This window comes from Myxine glutinosa, chromosome 14 (assembly GCF_964187855.1).
Source record: "Myxine glutinosa chromosome 14, kmMyxGlut1.1, whole genome shotgun sequence".
Classification (NCBI taxonomy): Eukaryota; Metazoa; Chordata; class Myxini; order Myxiniformes; family Myxinidae; genus Myxine; species Myxine glutinosa.
The window spans coordinates 75,207,068-75,224,978 of NC_136274.1; the positions used below are offsets into that span (position 1 = coordinate 75,207,068).

Sequence of the window (17,911 nt, forward strand, 5' to 3'; positions counted from 1 at the left end):
AATCTGTGACACCCATGAAGAACTAGAACGGCACTCAATAGAGAGCATACCTCCGCCTGGTTGGCCGTATTAGTCAGGTTCACTATGTTTTTTTCGTTCAAAATTTTTGGAGATTAGCAAAACTATACATTTTTGGAATATTCAGAGCATGAGGAATCCAAAAATTAATGTTGGCATTTGCATAGACACCTTTGTGAAAATGACACTCAGGACAGTGATGAAGATCTGTAAAAGCATATTCCTGAACGGTATAGACATAGTAGATCCTGTGTGTAGGACTTATAGTTCAATCTGATACTAACAAGGATGCTTTCTTGCTTTATAAACCCATACCTATAACTTCAAAGGACTTGCAATATCATGTATTATGTAATGCAGTTATATCACAAATATAAACCGCCCACCTCCCAGACTTGTAGTGAACGCTCTTAACCATTATGCAGCTGAATATTTTGTTTTATTCCGCGATTAATTCCTACACCCTATTTTATTTAAACAGGGCTTTGGCCATTTTCATCATTTTCTCACAAGATCTTTTGAAGACTTGCCTTTAAAGGTACTTTTTATTGTGCATTACTTAACATCGCAAGAACGTTTTCCATGCAGCCTTGAAGAAACGTCATTTGCATTTCATACCAGATGTCCTCCTCCCACAAAACATTATTAGTCCCCTACCGGTTTCACTGGAAAGAACTATAGGTTTGCTCTCCATTTGTCCGTCTGTCCATCTGTGGTTTTCCAGACTTCCCGCCCTAACCCTTTAACATATTCAACTGAAACTTGGTACATGGCTTTTTTATGACGAGTTACAGAACAAGTTCGAGTTTCAGGGGGATCCCCAATTTTTCATGGAGTTATGCGCTTTTTGCACTTGGAAAATATCACCAGTAGGGGACATCTATGACAAAGCAATTCTCCCCCTTACTGAAGTTGTTGTACTGTGTGACTGACCTCTCTGGGAAGTAGAATACCATTTCAAGACTCCTGGGACGAGTGCTTTCTGTCAAACTTGGTTAATATTGGCTTTGTTCAATGCTTGATTTTTATGCCCCCGCCGACGAGATCGACGGAGGCATTATGTTTTCAGGTTGTCCGTCCTTCCGTCCGTGATAGGTTTTCGTTACCCCCGATAACTTGAGAACGGCTGAAGTGATCTCATTCATCAGAGAGTACGCTAGTACTCTCTATGTAGGGATGGCGCGGAAAAAAATGTCGCGCCCATCTGCGACATACAAAACTAAAGTTGGATTATCTTCTTTAAAAACTCGCTTAGGCTACATATGAGAGCCTACCTGGTCTGTTCAGCTGATTGTCGAGGTAGGGATCACTTTTCAGTTCTCCAGACCAAGGCAAAAGCAAAATAAAGCGAAAAAAACGAGATCACTCAAACATCAGCAGAAATATCATGTCTCGGGAAATGCCTTGTTTTTCATTGTTACATTTATGAAAATAAAATAATAGCGAGGTATCAGTGCTATACACGGGACACGTGATCACGAACCCTCTAGGCGCGGGTCAAGGTAAAAGCAAACCACGTGATCAATAAACCTTCTCGAGTCGCGGTTTCTCGGCGCCAGATTCGCTACGTCGGCGCATCACTTTTGCCATCGTATAAAACGGTCTGAACAAGGAAGCCACTCAAATTGAATCTACTATAAATGGAGGGATGTGTGTGTGTGTGTGTGTGTGTGTGTGTGTGTGTGTGTGTGTGTGTGTGTGTGTGTGTGTGTGTGTGTGTGTGTGTGTGTGTGTGTGTGTGTGTGTGTGTGTGTCAGTGTGTGTGTGTGTGTGTCAGTGTGTGTGTGTGTGTCAGTGTGTGTATATGTCATAATTTTTCACGTCTATTAATTAATTATGTACTATTCAAATGTGCGTTTTAACCCTTTAGACTGCTGAGACCCCTTAGACCTTGGCAGACCCTTTAACACTTGACCCAAAAGACCCCGAGGACCCAAAAAGTATCTGATGACCAAAATGTCCTGATGAACCAAAAGTCTCAGAGTACCCAAAAAACCCAGATGACCCAAAAGTCCCCGAGGACTAAAAAGACCCAGATGACCCTGATGACTCAAAAGTTCCCGAACACCCAAAAGTCCCCAAAGATCCAAAAGTCCCCAATTAAAAGTATGTCCAATGGACCAACGGCCCCCTAGTTTAATAAATATTTGAACTGGCATTTAGTGTTCCTTTCATCTTTGTTTTGGCATACTGCATCGCCTGGAGTGGTCAATGGTCAAATTTATTGATATTTAAATATAAAGATCCTAGTTTCCTTATGTGTATGCCCTATATTGTCTATGCAATAGACAATATGTCTATGCCCATTACCTATGGCTACTGGGGTTGGGGATTTGAGAGAGGGAGGTGGAAGCAGGGGGTGGCGGGGGAACAATTATGTTATTTTTTTTAAAGAAAAATTATGCCAGACACCCTCAGTAGTGCACCACTGGTGAGCACGTCTGTGAAGTTTGTACTACAACATTTGTAAATCAGTAGTCGAACATCATCTACTCAAATATTATAATAATTATTCAGAAGGTGTGTATTTCTCAGCTTGGCCTCTCTTAATGGCAATGACTGGAATTTCACTTGGTGCAGAATCCTTTGTTATAATTTGTTTCTCCAGTTCATTTCTACAGTTAAATATTTACAGATACTCTCTGAGAGCGTGTTCTCTCGTGCTCAACCGACGCTGCCATCGTAGTTTGACAAGGCCACGCCCTTCCCCCCCCCCCGTCTACTCGATCAACCCTGAACCTTGCTATGCGCATGCGCAGATAAGAAAGCGTGTCACGTGTACAGTGTGTTTGACTAACGTCTTTCTGATGATATATAGTGATGTATTTTTGTCTGGTGAGAATCTACTCAAGTATTACCAAGGTCTTCTGATTTCCCAGAACTAGGATTTGGATACCACAGATAAATACTTATATCTTCTCTTGTCTTGATAAAGTTCTTCATTGAAGTTAATTTTACAAAACTATTATCAGAGAGTGCGCTGGCACTGTCGACTCTATGTACTAACGTATGAGGGATGACGCGGATTAAAAAAAATGTCGGCCCCACCCACTGATACAAAACAAAGGTTGGAGTATCTTTTAAAACTTATCAAACAATAAGTTTTATTGACACTTCAAGTAAGCAAAACAGTAAAACCCACGAGAGTGTCTTTCACGTGTCCGGTCGTGCATAAATTCCTCGAGAGGCTCCGCCCCTTCTCTCTGTCCCCGCAGTAACCAATCACAGGTGAGTGAGTAACAATCACATGTGAGCGAGATTGGTGAGTAACCAATCACAAATGCAGATAATTATAGAATGCTGTTATTAGAGATGTTCATGCAGTTTGTAAGAAGTTGAGGATCATGTACTGATAATATAAGATTGTAGTCCGGCTGCTAATTTGTAGAGTCTCAGTATGTGGCCGCACTACAAGAGTAATCAAGTACTGTTGTAACCAGTGAAATGTTTGCAGAAGCTTGAAGCAGTAATTGATGAAGTGTAAATGAGGCAGTGATGTCGGGATGTAGCTACTCTCTGAACCAACATCATCCCGATCTTGTTTAGGACCTTTTTTAGACTGTAGTTTGTCATCCCTACATTGCCTTTTTAATTTACCATAAATGTTTTATTCACTTGTGTATAATGATGTAAAAAGAGTAACTGATTAGAATTTTGGGTCAAGAGGCCAAAGCAGGCCTGGGGATTTCAGATCTCATCGGTAACGGTTTTTCTGTTCCGTGATTTAAGTTTATGGGAACCGATGGGAAACAAAATTCCGGTTCCTGCCCCAACCTAATGGGAAACGATTTTTTTTTTTTCCTTTAGAATTTGTAAAGCAAAACATTTGTAATACAAAATTTAAAATGTAGTCTCCAATAATAAATCCTGTCATTTACATGTATGCAATGTAATTAACGCATGTTCATTGTTGAGGTTGATGTTTATTATCAGAGAAGAGCAAATTCTGTCAATTTGATTGTGTATACCCTCATGAAATAAAGTTTTATTATTATTTGCAGCGAAGCAATGTGACGCAGCCTTCCCCATCGCAATCCGCTTCGAAATCGTCGCTGAATGACCATTTTCGTAATGTTTTTAAGGTGACATTTTCGGGGTTTTTTCGCTTAGCAAAGGATGCCATTTTGAAAAGGAAGTCTGTGATTTAGACCGATGCGCATGTCCGTCAAAGCGGAAGTCATATCACGAACCTGAATGTGGGAAACTACATGCTATCTGCTTTGCCGGCCAAATTTTGTTGGAAATAAAACTCAACTTCTAAAATAGTGAGCTGAAAATCACACGTGAAGGTAAATACTACATCTTTTTGCCTTGCACTGCCTTTCTGCGATGGGAAACGTACTTTCGGTTCCGTGTCTTTGCTATCACGTTACCGACACGTTACCGGTAACGATCGTTTCCGTTAAATCCGCAGGCCTGCAAAGGTCAAACTCTGTAATAGGTAGGTCTATATCTTGAGAACGGCTGAATTTATCAAATTCAAACTTGGCACAGGTGTGCATAATGATGTAAAGACTAACTAATTTCGATTTTGGGATCCAGAGGTCAAAGGTCAGAGGTCATGTCAGGTAAAAATGTTTATTTTCTATTTAAATGTTTAAAATGTTTAAAGAAATACTTATTTATTTAGTTTTTAGTTTTTTATTACATGTATATATATATATTTTCCCCTTTTAATTTCATATTGATGTTGCAAATTGAAAGAAGACAAAAATGTGACATTTATTAATGTGGAACTTGAAAACAAGTTTTTCACAACACTAACAATTGGCTCTAAATTTAAAGGTTTTAATGCTCATCTCTTTATGAAGAGGACCTTGCAAAGTGACTATGTGTGATGCTTGTCATCTTAGGTGAGGCAGCAGTGGAAATGGGCTCGCCCCACCTTCCAAGTTCTGCCGAGCTGGATGCGTACGCACGCAAAGTGGCAGACACCCCTCTTACTGTCAAGATATTCGCTGGTAACGTGAAGGTTCCTCAGCGAAAGGTATCTCGCCGTCGCATCAATGGCCTGGAAGTTCCACCTTCATCACAACGCTACAGTCCATATCCACAACCCACCTCTCGCTACCAGGGTCTGCTGGCAATTGTTGCTGGAGACCCGACATTGGGGAATCTAAAAGTGGTGGGTGGGCGGCGTGGAACAAACATTGCAGGGAATCTGCATGATGCAGTCAATCATGTACGGCCTGGCTTGACTACTGGACTGCGTGGTGGAGAGGCAGTCGGAGGTCAAGTGACCAGCAGCATCCCAAATGCTCTTGGCAAGACACAAATGAATGGGTTGGTCAATGGAGCTGTTGAGTGCCCAGTTCAGATACTTCATGTGGCCCAGGGTATTAAAGGTGGCCAGTACAAAGTGAACGCAGCAAGCACAGACAAAACCGAAGCAGGAAGAAAGGTTATGGACAGCCCTGTGGTTACTTGCGCCCAAGGCAACACTATTCCTACATCACTGGTCTCTTATGTAGGAACACCACAATTTTTGTCGAGTTCTCGTCATCGTTGCACCATATCCTACACCCCTTGCGGGACACAGCCTGCACCACAGTCAAGAAGGGGAGAAACTGTAACCGTGGGTAAACGTGCTATAAACAATCCTGCTGAGGTTCTACCTATATCACAGCCACGAAATATTGCATATGCTCCTTCACAAGCAGCACAAACTGTATATGGCACAGCTGTGACAGGAAGCGAGCCGCTGTTTTTGCCACCAAATGTGACTGTTGCGCGTCTGCCACGTGCAGCACCACACCCTTTTTACGCAAGTATGCCCTCACTGCAGGCTGTGGTGAGCCAAATTAGGGCACAGTGCCTGGCACAGGCCTCGCGACGTGGATCTACAGCAGTGTGTCACATTGATGATGGACGGGGTAAGGTTAGAGCAGGTGCCCGGGTTGTGCGAGCCAGTACAGTAGATGGAAGTAAACAAAGTGGTGGTTGCTGCTCCAGTGAACAATCGGATCAATCCATCATGGAGCGATTGCTTTCATTCTCGACTGAAGTCGGGACTGTCACGGCCAACGTTGGATTTTCCGGTACACACTTTGCACCTCCTTGGGTGGGCAATGGGAATGCCATTGGGATTGGTGATACAGTGTCAATAGCAGCAGGAACAGCTGGTGTACCTGGACCAGGCTTGTCATGTAGCACGCCTCCAGATTGTGGCATGGCCACTTCACAGACTCAGGTTTTGCATTCCAAGTCACCGGCAAATTTTGGCCTGTCCCATACACCTGGCATGGTGCTTCTTACACCCGGTGTGGCACTCCAACACCGCCTCTCCCTCCCTACTTGTTTCGCCCCATCTACCATTCCACAATTTCATGCTGGTACTACTGGTACCAAACCCCAATGCTTGGAACCATGTCATGCACATATTGCAACCCTTGCCCCTGCACCTGCACCTCCTGTTCCTGATGTCCAATCACGGGTGAGCTTTACATTCCCACCACCGGTCAGCAAAACTATGCCAGCAGCCTCTCAACCATATCCCCAATCACAGCAAGGCCTCTCGCATGCAGCAATTCCCCCACACTTCTCTCAAGCTCACTTGCAGCTTGTTTCACGACCTTTGCCCTCCGACTCCAGTGCTACGGGTGTATGTGGCCCAGATTTTGCGGGACTCTTTGCACCAGAGCCAGTTGTACCTTATCATCCAGGACTCGGGCTTACCAGTGTTTCCAGCACCGTAGCACAAGTGGCTGGCAACAGTACCGGATGTCCAGCAACCATGCTACAGCTGCCTGTCTTTATGGGTGATGGTGGTAGCCCTGCGGGGATACTGCCAGGAGAAGTCCCATTGGGTGGCGCAAGACAGATCACAATCCCAGACAGCCAACATCCGCTCAGCTCCCTTGCCTTCCTCCCTCGCACTCTGACTGGCCATAGTGCATGGGTGCAGGGGAAGCGTTGATACCTGGGTGCATGGTAAAAGCACAGCAGCGAGGTATCAAAACAGACGCATAGTGTGTGTCATTCCCGTCATCGTATTTGATTGCTTTTATTCCCCACTTGTGCTTGTTTCATTTCTATTTGTTTCCTCCGTGTTGTTCATTTTTCTCATCCTGCATAAATTCTCTTTTCACCTTCCTTTTCACTCCTTGTCAAATCTGTTGTGTCCTACCGTTCCAAAGAGCTTGTGCCGAGGGCTCTGCACCAGCCACACCCAACGCATGCCTTCCCTGCAAGTAAGGTACAACAGGGAAGATTTTCCAATGAACACAGGAACTTGGTTTAGAAGCAAAGCCGTTTTTGTGTGGGGTGGTCTGGGCTTAGCGGGAAGTAATCTTTGGTGTGTGTGTGTGTGTGTGTGTGTGTGTGTGTGTGTGTGTGTGTGTGTGTGTGTGTGTGTGTACACGTGTGTGTGTGTGTGTGTGTGTACGTGCGCGTGTGTACGTGCGCGTGTGTACGTGCGCGTGTGTATGTATGCGCGTGTGTTCGTATGCGCGTGTGTTCGTATGCGTGTGTATGTGTGTGCGCGTTTACATACGTACGCCTGTGTGTGTGCGCGTGTGCATTGCCGTCCTTCCGAGTGGGTTGCACCCCACCCCAGAACCTTGCAGGCCGAGCTGTTGTAGATAGGATTTGTGGCCCAGCGCCAGTACCTGTGGCCTAGTTTCACTGCCTGCTGTGAATGTAGAGGTCGTTTGCACTCTAGCTTGTACCGACATATCACTGTAGCGTCCTGCAGACTTGAATGAAGCTCCGTGACTATTATAACTTAACTTCCCTGTGCGATGATGACGCGTTGATGGAGATGGTGATTAGGATGTGGTTTATTTTAGCTGCTTCTCTGGTCACTGTGCTATATGGGGCTTTTATCCCAAGCTATATTGACAAACATGTGTAGCCTTAATGATCGTGTTATCATATTTGATACTGTGATATGGCTGAACAATAATGTAACTGACCTGTTGTACAGAAATTGAGAGGCCCTATTATCATAATGTATTTCTTGCTACTGTCATTCTTTTTTTTCTTTCTTTTTTAACTTGCGTCTACAGCTAGTCCTTTTCTTCTTTCTTTCTTTCTTTGTTTTTTTTTTTTTTAGTGTAACGTGTTTTTTCATTAAGGCATTGGTCTTTATAATTTCCCAAAACTTTAAAAATCGAATACCATAACTCACTCCACGCTTTGCTATTACACAGCACATTCCGTTATCACACGGTGTTTGGCAATGGTTAAACTTGAGTTTAAAAAGTATGTGATTTATTTTCAGTTCAAGTGATGAGGACTTCCCTTCTCAGGACTGCTTAATGTAAATTTATCTTTGTAATACTGTCACAACACTTGCTGCTGGAATAAAGATTTGGGAGGTTGTGGTGAAACTGCCTGGTTCATTCTATACTTTTGGAGCATATGATTTATGTATTACCTTTGAATTATCCTTTCCCCAATTTATTCTTCTTCATAACTGATATTGGTTCATATAGATTGGCTCTGGTAAAAGTTACATCAATGTAACTTTTCATCTCATTTTCATTTTTTCTTGTTCTTGATGCTCGTGTTGCTGGGTGACTTTCCATGCAACAGATTTGAGTGACATCACTCAGGTTTTGCTTGTTTATTTGTAGACTTCAGGTAAAGACTACATTGTCCCATGTAGCAATATAAAATTATTCCTCGTGTATACAAATTTATAATACCATTTGGCTTTTTCGATGAATATCTTGAAACTTATAGGTACCCTCCATTGGTGCAGTCTTACCTTGTCACACCTGAACTCTTGTTCACCCACAAGACCTTCATCTGCAGCATGATGGAGTATTGCTCTCCCCTCTGGCCTGATGCTCCTGCCTCATGCTTCGTTCTGCTTGACGCCGTGGAAATCAAGGTGTTCAAAATCATTGGAATTGCCCATGATGAAGCTAAATCTCTGGGCCTATCACTTTCACATCGCAGACAGAGTGGTGGTTTCTGTCTTCTACCAACCCGCATCTGGTCTTGCACCCTCTTCCCTTTCCGTGCTCTGTCACCCCCAGCTTTCTGCAGGACATGCGTGGTCACCTTTACTCGTTTTTTCCCCCACCTGTAGAAACAATTTCCTTCGTCTCTTCAATCTCATTTTTCCTCCAGGATTTAAGGATATCTGTTTACCACTATCTCAGATCATCACAACCATTATCTTTCTGCCCCCATTAACCCTCGCAAAATCCACCTTTTCCCAAGTTTCCAGTTTTTACTTCATGAGAGTTTGTAGCTTTATCCATATGGTTCACCACTCATGTCCTCTGCTGGCCCTCATTCTTCTCCTTATCCATTATTTCCCCAAGTCTCCTGTTTTGTCCCTCAACCCTGCTGTTGGTATATCGTCCCACCTTCCTGCCTTTCTGCTGTTGCTTTTGTTCTGTTGTAGCCTCGACATTGTGTATAAAAGGTGACTTTAGATATGCAAGATAATGAGGCAGCCTCCCATTGCACCACACCTGGTCTTTAGCTTTGTGGGACACACTGATTCCAACGGTACCTTCTAGTAGACACTGCTGAGTCAAAATCACAAAAACCTCCAAACACCTTTTCGTTTGCATGAGGTTGCAACACAATGAAGTACATCTTCTTTTTTTTTTCTTTTTGTATACAAGATCGAGGTTCGTGTAAGAGCTAACATTAATCACAAAAAAAAAAAAACGGACACATAAAACATATAATAAAGGGAGCGGGAGACAAGATTGGGAGAGAGAGGGGGAAGCACACAAGTACAACATTTGAGAGCAAGGAGATCTGTGGGAGGGAGAGGAATGGGGTGGGGGGGTGGGAGAGGTATAAAACACATGGACACTGCTAGGACGTCCAGGACAGAAGTCGGTATTTCAAAAAGGTGGACCTGGGGTGAATTAACGGGGGTAGAAAAGATCAAGGTTTGGGATGGGGGAAGATATGAGATGGTGGTGAACAGCTGTTTTAAAGACCTGGAGGGAGGAGTGGGATTGAAGAGAGGGAGGGAGTTTGTTCCAGAGGTGGGAGTGAAGGTGAGCAGAGAGTCTTGATTTTGGCAGTTTCACCAGAAGAGGTAGCCTAGTAGGAAGAGGGGGGTATCATGCACCCCCCGGAAATATACGTCTAATCAGTGTTACTAGATTGGAAAAATTGTGTTGAAAATGATGAGCTATGTTAAAAAGTTGTCAAAATGTCCCACGTATTATTTTTATGCAAATTAGTGCCGCCATTATTGAAAAGTCTAGTTTTACTATATCTCAGCCAATATTGCAGATAACTGAACAAATAAGGTGTCTAGACCCATGTCTTGAGGGTCAAAGATCATAATAAAACTATTCCTGAAGTGGCCACATGTATCTCTGGCATGCTATTATGCAAATTAGTCCTGCCATTTCCTATTTTGGTAAATGTATTCAATACCTCCGTTAATAGTTCTGCATCTTCGTCGATGCCAACTGATGTTGCTGGATATTCAACCTCCAAACCAACAATAGTGCAGCGGGTAAGCTAACCTATTGTGCATTTTTTAAATAAAAGCACCAATTTTGGCACAGAGGTAGACCAATATATTATGAACAAATTTGGATGTGGAGCAATCGCCCAACTGCCCCCTGGCGGCCGTGGCGGCCATTTTCCAAAATGGCCGCCAGCAGACACCCAAAAGACACACAGAAGTTAGATAAAGTTTGCTGCTGAAGGTTTTAGTGAATGTTTATTGAATGTTTTGAATCAAGACATGCCAGATAGCTCTTAGTCACATTTTGGGAGATGCTGCTGATATTAATTAACATATTTAGGCTAATTGCAGATGAAATGGCGACAAGGAAACCCATGATCAGGCATCAAATGCTGACATTCCTTGTGAATAGGCTAGATTCATTTAAGTTGTGGAAATGTTATCTGACCTTCTTCCTCTGTCTGTCAATAGCTATTCATGGACACTGCCCATGCCAATTAACAAAATTATTAACACAATTATGCTAATTACATTGATAATACAACAACAATAACAGAACCAGATAGTGATAATTATGGTGGCTTGCTCTCATCAGATCAATCCTGGGCAAGTCAAATGTTATACTTCTGTGGTCAAGGGACACTACTACATTTAATTATCATGTTAATTAACACATAATCTGCTAAATGCAATATGCAGATAAGTTCACTGTTTTACAGTACCTGTGTACTGTCTGGAACAGTTCAGAATCTTCATCTTAAGTTTGCGAGTTCAGTTCTGAGAGCACTCCCCGTCGCAAGCACACAGTGGTGTGCATTCCAGACTGGCCTTCTTGCACTTGCACCTCTTGATGCAGCCCCTCTGGCATTTGCAGGAGACAAGCTCCCGGCAGACCTTGGATGCCTCGGGGAGCGTTGTCCAGAGAGGTTCGTACATGTCGCTGGTCTTGATCCAACCCCAGTCGGTTGGTGATGGCAATGTTGGTGCAGGAACCAGGGCCTGACCCCAGACATGTCCGCCTTGGTATATTGCTCGTCGGACGTGCTGCTTCAGGGCTGCACTTGTCGGTGGGATCAGCTGGACATTGCTCTTCTTTGCAAACAGTTTGCGGCGTGCCTTGTCGATATCGGTTGCGGTGCTTGTTCTGTCGTAAAGCAGGATGACGAACCTCTCGATGGTGTGCATGGCATCTTTATCAATATGATCCGGTGCAGTGGAGAGGTCAGTGAGTGTCTGGGTCAGCTGAGGTAGAGCTGTCCACACTGCCCATGCTGTCCTCTTGCCATGTCCGGCGAAGCAGGAGACCGTGTCGCAGCCCGTCAAAGCATGAAACATCGGTAGTGCCTGTGCTTTCTCAGGGCCCAGAGCCCATCTCATGGGCTGCCAAGAACCGGAAAGCCTTGCCCGTGCCGAAGGACACCCACACTTCGGCTTCCTCCTCCAGGGTGCGTGCCAGAGCCACTGCCAGGACAACAACATCAGTGTCAACTGTGCGGATGAGGATCTTCTTGTGGCCATTGTGAGCAGCGTGGGCGGCATGCAACATCATGCGGCTGTCGGCTTCTTCGTGGTTGCAAGGAGCCAGGGCTGCAGTATCTAGGAGCGGTGGCTTGCTCAAGACATCATCTCCTTCAGTGATGACCAGCTCCATGTCTGCAAGCTGGAATGAGTCGTGGAGGACGCCAGAGAGGAAGCTGAACAGCTCAGTCTTGTTCTCGTCGAATCTGAGGAAGCTGGCCCAGTTCCCGGGGATCGTTGCACCACCCACCACCCGTCTTCTCACCCCTTTTCCACGCTTGGCTCTTGCTGTACCCTTCAACGAGTCTGTATTGTAGCGGTCCCATACCAGGTCCAGTCGCGTGGCTTGATGGAGTTTTGAGAGTATGTAGGGCACAAAGACCTGCTGTGCATACTCGTTGAAGCTTTTTGCTGTAGCTGGCTTCAGCATCTGGATGATGACCGCTCCATCTAGCACAATGCAGCTGGTTGGAGGAACCTCAGACTTCGGCTGACTGAGGTCTACTAGACAAGCGAGAAGATCACTCTTGACACCCAGCTGGATGCCACCGCCAGCTGATAGTGCAGGGGGGCAGGCTTGGTTTTCATGTTGGAAGAATTCCTCTAGATTCCCATCCCGGTTCTGGCACCCGATATACAGACGAGAGAACAGGTCCACGTCATTCTTGAGGGATTTCATCTGCTGCTTGCCCTTTCCCGGAGGTTTTGAAGCAGGCTGACCGAAGATTTTCAGCTTGTTTCTGTGGATGGCATCTCCTATGGGTTTCGTTCTCTCCACCAGGCATTCTCTGACGAAGTTGTCAAACTGCAGCTGACCCACTTCGTGTGCATGACGGAGGGCGTCTACAGCTCCAGGTGGCGCGATCTCCTTGGTGTCGAGTACCAGCAGATCTTGACTCTCCTCTTCAAATGGATTCCCGAAGTCTTCCATCACGTTGACCATCGACTGTACATCTTTCAGGAAAGCAGTCTGCACACTTGCTGACTGGTCATGGTGCCTTGTGTCTTGTGGTCTGTTCCCCGGGTCAGTTTCATCGTGGAACTGTTCGATGAGCGTGGCAACCTCTGGTCCTGCCACCATCCACCGTCGTAGAGCGCTGGGGTTGTCAGTCAGGCCCACTGCACCTCCGTCTCCTTTGATGGCAGCATTGTTCTGCTCGTGGGCCTGATCGACGGGGATGGCGGAGAACGACCTGTTCGTCTTCTGGACGGTGAAGTTCCCAGCTCGGAATTCCTGGGCTATTTCAGGGTGTGTCGTCGGCAGTTCCACCATGTCTTGCAGATGCACAGGAATCCAGCGCACGTAGTTGGTGTGATCCAGGGCATGGAACCACACTGCTAGTTCTGGCAGGGCATCTAGGTACATCGCAAACAACGATTGGCGCAGAGAGCGCACGTACACCAGGACCGCCACCTCCAGTTGCCGGACAGTTGCCCAGTAGTCGAACAGGGGGCAGGTCTCCGCTTTTTGCTGGCACCAATCGTCGAACTCCAGCTGCTCGTTGCATGTGTCACCCAGCTGGTCAATGTAGTGGTTGTAGGCTTGCTGCTGCAGGGTGATGAGGGCTGCTGCTGTCACTTGATGAGCCCTCCTGGTTCGACTGACATGGGATGCCCGCAGGAAGGAGTCCGCTGTCCCACATGGCGGCCATTTTGGAAAATGGCCGCCACGGCCACCAGGGGGCAGTTGGGCGATGGCTCCACATCCAAATTTGTTCATAATATATTGGTCTACCTCTGTGCCAAAATTGATGCTTTTATCAAAAAAATGCACAATAGGTTTGAATATCCTAGGTAAACCGCCCACTACAAGGTAAGAAGTTAACTCAGCTACACACACACACATGTGGATGTCAGTTTCTGCCTGGAATCAGAAACAAGCAGCATCACAGCTGAGCTAGCTAGCACCATGTTAGATATAGCTAGCCTCTTAAAATCTACGTAGGTTTCTTGCTTAATTGTTGTTATCATTGCTGGTATAACTAAAACATTTGTTAGTGCCAAACATTGCTTCATGGAATCTGCATGAAATCAGACAACCTCCGCACGAGCACAGTTTTATGAAAAGACCCTTGAGATGGTCGACCTCATCGATGATCCAGACTGCCCCAGGGCGGGGAGACATCGTGAGCTGGAGAAGGCAGAGGTCAAAAAGGTTGAGGAGGCCGTTCAGCGAACCCTCACTACTATGAGGAACTTCACAAATCCATTCACCATCGCAGATAAGGACAGGCTCTACTCCCTGGCTTCTGGTGCTCCTGTCCCCATGGATGTCGAGATGGACGTGTTAGGAGCAGAAGCTGTGGGCAAGGCCGCTAAAGCTGACTTCATCAGACGCATACAGAGTGGAGAGCCAGGAAGCTTCTTCGACCCAATCAAGAAGAAAAAACTCAAGACCATGGAGACTTGCAACAAGAAGGTCACCCTCACATCCTCACAGGGAAAGGTAATGAGGTGTTCCAATACCCGAGGGCAATTGTATTTTTTAAATGTTGTATTTTTAAATGGTAATCTTTCTTTTTACATTTTTAAATGTGAACACGTATTTTTTTATGTTGCACGCCATATCAACATGTTAACCATTTATCATTCCAGGTCATACAGTTTCAGGAGCAAAGCAACCTTGCATTCGTGCTCCTCGTCAAGTCTCAGAGTCAAGATGAGCCATTGGACTTGGAAGAACTCATGAAGTACTGCCTGATGCCTGTGCCTCCCAGCCTTGGAACACCGGATGGATTCCAGTGACCAGGAAGCCATATGACTTCAAGATGTTCCTTGCAAATGACGACAACAAAAAGCAGATCTGCCAGCTCCTGCTGCGAGTATGGAGTGATCAACAGGCAGCTTCAAAGCTGGAGAGAACAGAGATGGCAGTGCTGATCGTGGAGGGGAGAGCCCATCAACTTGTCTCATCAAATGGCAAGGTAAATTGAAAACCCATATTATTATTAATTATTATTACCAGGATTAACTTAAATAATATTGCCAAAGTGCTTCTTTGTGATTGGTGAATAATAGTATAACATTTTGGTGATTGGTGATGCGATTTTTTCTTTCAGTCTTATATTTAAATATTGGTAAAATTGGTAAATTATAAGTGATTATCTGTGATTTTTGTCTAGATCTAGAATTGGTTGTGACTGAAGTGCAATGCCCCTTTGTGTTTCAGGTTGAGGTGCGTGAGCTCCCCACAATCTACAGCAACCAGGAAGAGACTGATACAAGGGTGGTACTGTACCTCCATCATGCTGCTGCCCTCAGATACAAGAATGCTGTGGTCAGAACACCTGACACAGATATCTTCATGATTCTTCTCTACCATGCTCATGCCATCAAGCTGACTGTATACCTGGATGCGGGGTCAGGGAAACATCGACAACTTCTCAACCTCTCTGAGCTTGCAGAATCCCTGGGAGAAGACTACTGCGCCACTCTTCTAGGGTTCTATGTGTTCAGTGGAGAAGACTGTACCAGTGCCTTCAAAGGGAAGGGGAAGGTGGGGCCCTTGAAAAAGCTGGAGAAGAACCCCAGGTTTCACAAGGTGTTTAGTCAACTCGGTGACTACGGGACTTTCAAGCCTGAGGTGCTGAAGCAGTTGGAGCAATTCACCTGTCTGATGTATGGACAGAGTCGTGAGTCTTCAGTGGACGTCGTCCGTGCCAAGTTGCTACATAAAATGGTTGGGGAAGACAAGAAACTCACTTCCAAGTCTAAGGTCGACCTGGCTCGACTTCCTCCATGCCACTCTGCTCTGAAGCCGCACGTCCAACGTGTGAACCACCGTGTCGCCTTGTACAAGCGAGCTGATGAAGCTATTCTGGAAAAGCCAAAACACTATGATGAGGGGCAAGGATGGATGAGGACTGATGGAGTGTTGAAACCAGTATGGTCCTGCGGTCCTGTCCTACCAACCTCGCTAGTTGATCTCCTGGACACTGGAGAGCGTGAACAGGAAGAGGAGGAGGACGAGGAAGGAGAGGACGAGTTGGACTGACGATTTCATTGAAAACGATGATGAGTGATTCATAGTGGAGAAGCATTTACCTGACTGTTTATCTGGAATGGGAAAGAGAAGAGTTCTATTATGATATTTGACCCTTGTACTACAAAATAAATAAACATTGGTTAAAAACACAACAACATCTGTCTAGACACCTTATTTGTTCAGTTATCTGCAATATTGGAGTCTCTTAATTGGTAAAAATGTGATTATTTTGTAATGGTGGCACTAATTTGCATACTAGCATGACACACACGTGATCACTTTAAGAATAGTTTTATTATGATGTTTGACCCTCAAAACATGGGTCTAGACACCTTATTTGTTCAGTTATCTGCAATATTGCCTGAGATATAGTGAAACTAGATTTTTCGATAATGGCGGCACTAATTTGCATAAAAATGATACGTGGGACATTTTGACAACTTTTTAACATAGCTCATCATTTTCTACACAATTTTTCCAATCTAGAAACACTGATTAGAAGTATATTTTGGGGGGGTGCATGATACCCCCCTCTTCCTACTAAACTAAGGGTTGCAGGCAGATCTTGTGCGACCTCTAGGAATATTTGGGGGACAGCTGGGGGAGCTAGTTCTGGTGTGGAGTCTGGTCTAATATACACTACTCACAATAAGTTAGGGATATTGGCAGGTTCTTCGGTGTGGTTGATTTTGTGTATTAATTATGTTGAAAAAAGTTGTTGGTCCTAATTCTATGGTTATTAATGAGTGTGAAAAAACACAGCATTCTTGATTTCAATACCGTAACCCTAACGCCTATCAAAAAAAAAATACTCGCACAATATCCCTAACTTATTGTGAGTTGTGTAGACTGGGTCAATTTTCTGAAAATGTGCATATTTAAAGTGCTGAAGGCAAATCGTGTTAATTTAGGGCACACATGGTTTTTAGGGGTATTGAGGGGTGCTGAACTCAAAACTGCTGTATGCCCAACTCAAAAATGGCCGATAATGCCTCAAAATTGAAAAATCCAAGATGACTGCCACCGCCGGGCTGAAATGTATTTACAGTCACGTGAAAAAGTAAGTACACCCCATGTAAAGTTTTGACTTTTTCAACATGCAGTTATTTGATCTTCATTTCAACAATATTGATAGATAAAGGTGATATAATATAACAAATATCATGAAACATTTACATTTTGTAGTCCATTGTATAATTTAAATAAACATAAATGCAAATTTCGCATGTGGAAAAAGTAAGTACACCCCATGTAAAGTTTTGACTTTTTCAACATACAGTTATTTGATCTTCATTTCAACAATATTGATAGATAAAGGTGATATAATACAACAAATATCATGAAACATTTACATTTTGTAGTCCATTGTATAATTTAAATAAACATAAATGCAAATTTCGCATGTGGAAAAAGTAAGTACACCCTTGGCTCTAATAGGTGGTATTGCCCCCTTTGGCAGAAACAACCTCAAGTCGGCGTTTCTTATAACTGTATACCAGTCTCTGACATCGACTGGGAGAAATTTTTGCCCACTCCTCCATGCAGAATTCTTTCAGCTGTGCGATGTTTGAGGGGTTTCTTGCATGCACAGCTCGTTTCAAATCCCCCCACAACATCTCGATGGGATTTAGATCCGGGCTTTGACTTGGCCATTCCAGAACCCTCCATTTCTTTATTTTCAGCCATTTCTTGGTGGATTTACTGGTATGTTTAGGGTCATTGCCATGTTGCAAGGTCTACCTTTGGTTGAGCTTCAACTTTTCGACAGATGGCCTCACATTATCCTCAAGCACCATCTGGTACAATGAAGAATTCATAGTGTATGATGGTGGGCTGCCCAGGCCCTGATGCAGCAAAGCTGCCCAAAACCGTGATATTTCCACCACCATGCTTTACAGTTGGTATCAGGTTCTTGTGGTCAAATGCTGTCTTTGGTTTTCGCCAAACATGTCTTCTGGTACTGTGGCCAAATAGCTCTACCTTTGACTCATCTG

At 44.5% G+C, this 17,911-nt stretch overlaps 2 protein-coding genes across 3 annotated transcripts in view; both read left to right on the plus strand.

Moving 5' to 3' along the window:
* The window catches only part of FAM222A (family with sequence similarity 222 member A), a 64,051-nt gene extending 55,703 nt beyond the window's left edge, over positions 1-8,348 (plus strand). For both annotated transcript variants that reach the window (XM_068136172.2, XM_068136171.2), the window contains one exon: positions 4,872-8,348. In XM_068136172.2, the coding sequence (XP_067992273.2) occupies positions 4,872-6,934 (2,063 nt within the window). In that variant the 3' untranslated portion in view covers positions 6,935-8,348. The remainder of the gene's footprint in view (positions 1-4,871) is intronic.
* A 5,153-nt stretch (positions 8,349-13,501) lies between these two features.
* Positions 13,502-17,269, plus strand: LOC144888829 (uncharacterized). Its single transcript, XM_078768228.1, has 3 exons — positions 13,502-14,378; positions 14,528-14,856; positions 15,102-17,269. The coding sequence occupies exons 2-3, from the start codon at positions 14,701-14,703 to the stop codon at positions 15,924-15,926; spliced, it is 981 nt and encodes a 326-aa protein (XP_078624354.1). The 5' UTR covers positions 13,502-14,378; positions 14,528-14,700; the 3' UTR covers positions 15,927-17,269.
* Positions 17,270-17,911: the final 642 nt, after the last annotated feature.

Coding starts and splice junctions, on each gene's coding strand:
- LOC144888829 (XM_078768228.1), top strand. CDS start 14,701: ATGTTCCTTGCAAATGACGACAACAAAAAGCAGATCTGCCAGCTCCTG. Junction 14,857..15,101: donor TTGTCTCATCAAATGGCAAG/GTAAATTGAAAA, acceptor TTTGTGTTTCAG/GTTGAGGTGCGTGAGCTCCC.